General features: G+C 64.1%; 2 protein-coding genes across 3 annotated transcripts in view; one reads left to right on the forward strand and one right to left on the reverse strand.

The window, feature by feature from the left end:
• Positions 1-500, reverse strand: part of CUNH1orf50 (chromosome unknown C1orf50 homolog) — a 27,203-nt gene extending 26,703 nt beyond the window's left edge. For both annotated transcript variants that reach the window (XR_004121033.1, XM_031378456.1), the window contains exons 1-2: positions 374-500; positions 144-259 (exon numbers count right to left, since the gene is read on the reverse strand). Coding sequence is in view for 1 of the 2 variants with exons in the window: in XM_031378456.1 (XP_031234316.1) it covers positions 144-259; positions 374-452 (195 nt within the window). In the remaining variant the exon portion in view is untranslated. The remainder of the gene's footprint in view (positions 1-143; positions 260-373) is intronic.
• A 148-nt stretch (positions 501-648) lies between these two features.
• P3h1 (prolyl 3-hydroxylase 1) overlaps positions 649-1,316 on the forward strand; it is a 17,257-nt gene continuing 16,589 nt past the window's right edge. The window contains exon 1 of the mRNA XM_031377020.1: positions 649-1,221. Within this exon, the coding sequence (XP_031232880.1) occupies positions 748-1,221 (474 nt within the window). The 5' untranslated portion in view covers positions 649-747. The remainder of the gene's footprint in view (positions 1,222-1,316) is intronic.

The following is a 1,316-nucleotide window of genomic DNA, read 5'->3' on the forward strand; positions in this document are numbered from 1 at the left end:
GGATAGAGTGATCCTCTTCGTGTGAAATGGAATAGTAACTTCAGTACTGCCGAGTTTACAGGCTGTCCCTAAGGGTGCAGATATATAAAGTGAGGTCCAAACACAAAGAGGCAGGATAAAGTGCGGAGATGGTTATTCCTCACCTTCTGCACCTGCTCGGCGAGCGCCACGAGGTCTAAGGGGTCCCCGACCCGGTGGGTGTGGTAGGGGCTCACCAGAGCCAGGCCGCCGGGTGTTGGGGTGAGCTCCACCAGGGCTCCTGCGATACACACCCGGAACACAGGCATAAGTTGAAGCCCTCAGCCTTCCGCGAGACAGCAGGAAAGAGCCACCAGGCTGCGACCTCTTACCCCGGCAACTCAGTCCCACCTACCTCCAGGATCCGCCGCCTCCTTCACCCCCAGATTTCCCGTGCCACTTTCGTACCGGCTGGGAACCCCCGGGTCCGCCATAACAACACCTCAGCCCCACCACCCGCAGGGAAGCTCAGTCTGAAGCGCAGGCGCGCAACAGCTTGTAGGCGGGGCTTTCTCATTCTCAGGCCATTGAGCTGTGCGCATGAAATTAGAGGCGGGGCCTCACCAAGAATGAGTGTCTGGATTGGTTGAAAGCAAGAGGCGGTGCAAGTTTCCTTGCCACGAGCTTCTGGGCTTGGGGCGTGGCTCGTCTCTGGGCGTGGCTTCTGTGGGGGCGGGATTCTGGAATGTGCCCCAGGCGAGCAGTCCAGTTAAGTGGAGGAGCAAGGCCATGGCGGTGAGCCTAAGGAGGCTGCTGGCCGCGATGCTAGCGGTCGCCGCAGCCGTCGCCTTGCGGGCTGCCGCGGAGTCTGAGCCGGGATGGGACGTGGCAGCCCCTGACCTGCTTTACGCAGAGGGGACCGCGGCCTACGCGCGCGGGGATTGGCCCGGGGTGGTCCTGAACATGGAGCGGGCGCTGCGCTCACGGGCGGCCCTGCGTGCCCTCCGCCTGCGCTGCCGCACACGCTGTGCCACCGAACTGCCGTGGGCGCCAGACCTCGATCTCGGTCCGGCCCCCAGCCTGAGCCAGGACCCGGGCGCCGCCGCCCTGCACGACCTGCGCTTCTTCGGAGCCGTGCTGCGCCGTGCCGCCTGCCTGCGCCGCTGCCTCGGGCCGCCCTCTGCCCACTTGCTGAGTGAAGAACTGGACCTGGAATTCAACAAGCGGAGCCCGTACAACTACCTGCAGGTCGCCTATTTCAAGGTGCGACTGGTCCGGAGCCTGGCGGCTGGGAGCGACCTGGGGAACTTGGGTTTGCAGAGCAGGGACGAGACGGCAGGGAGGAAAGGGACCACTTG

This window comes from Mastomys coucha, unplaced genomic scaffold (assembly GCF_008632895.1).
Source record: "Mastomys coucha isolate ucsf_1 unplaced genomic scaffold, UCSF_Mcou_1 pScaffold18, whole genome shotgun sequence".
NCBI classification, from domain to species: domain Eukaryota; kingdom Metazoa; phylum Chordata; class Mammalia; order Rodentia; family Muridae; genus Mastomys; species Mastomys coucha.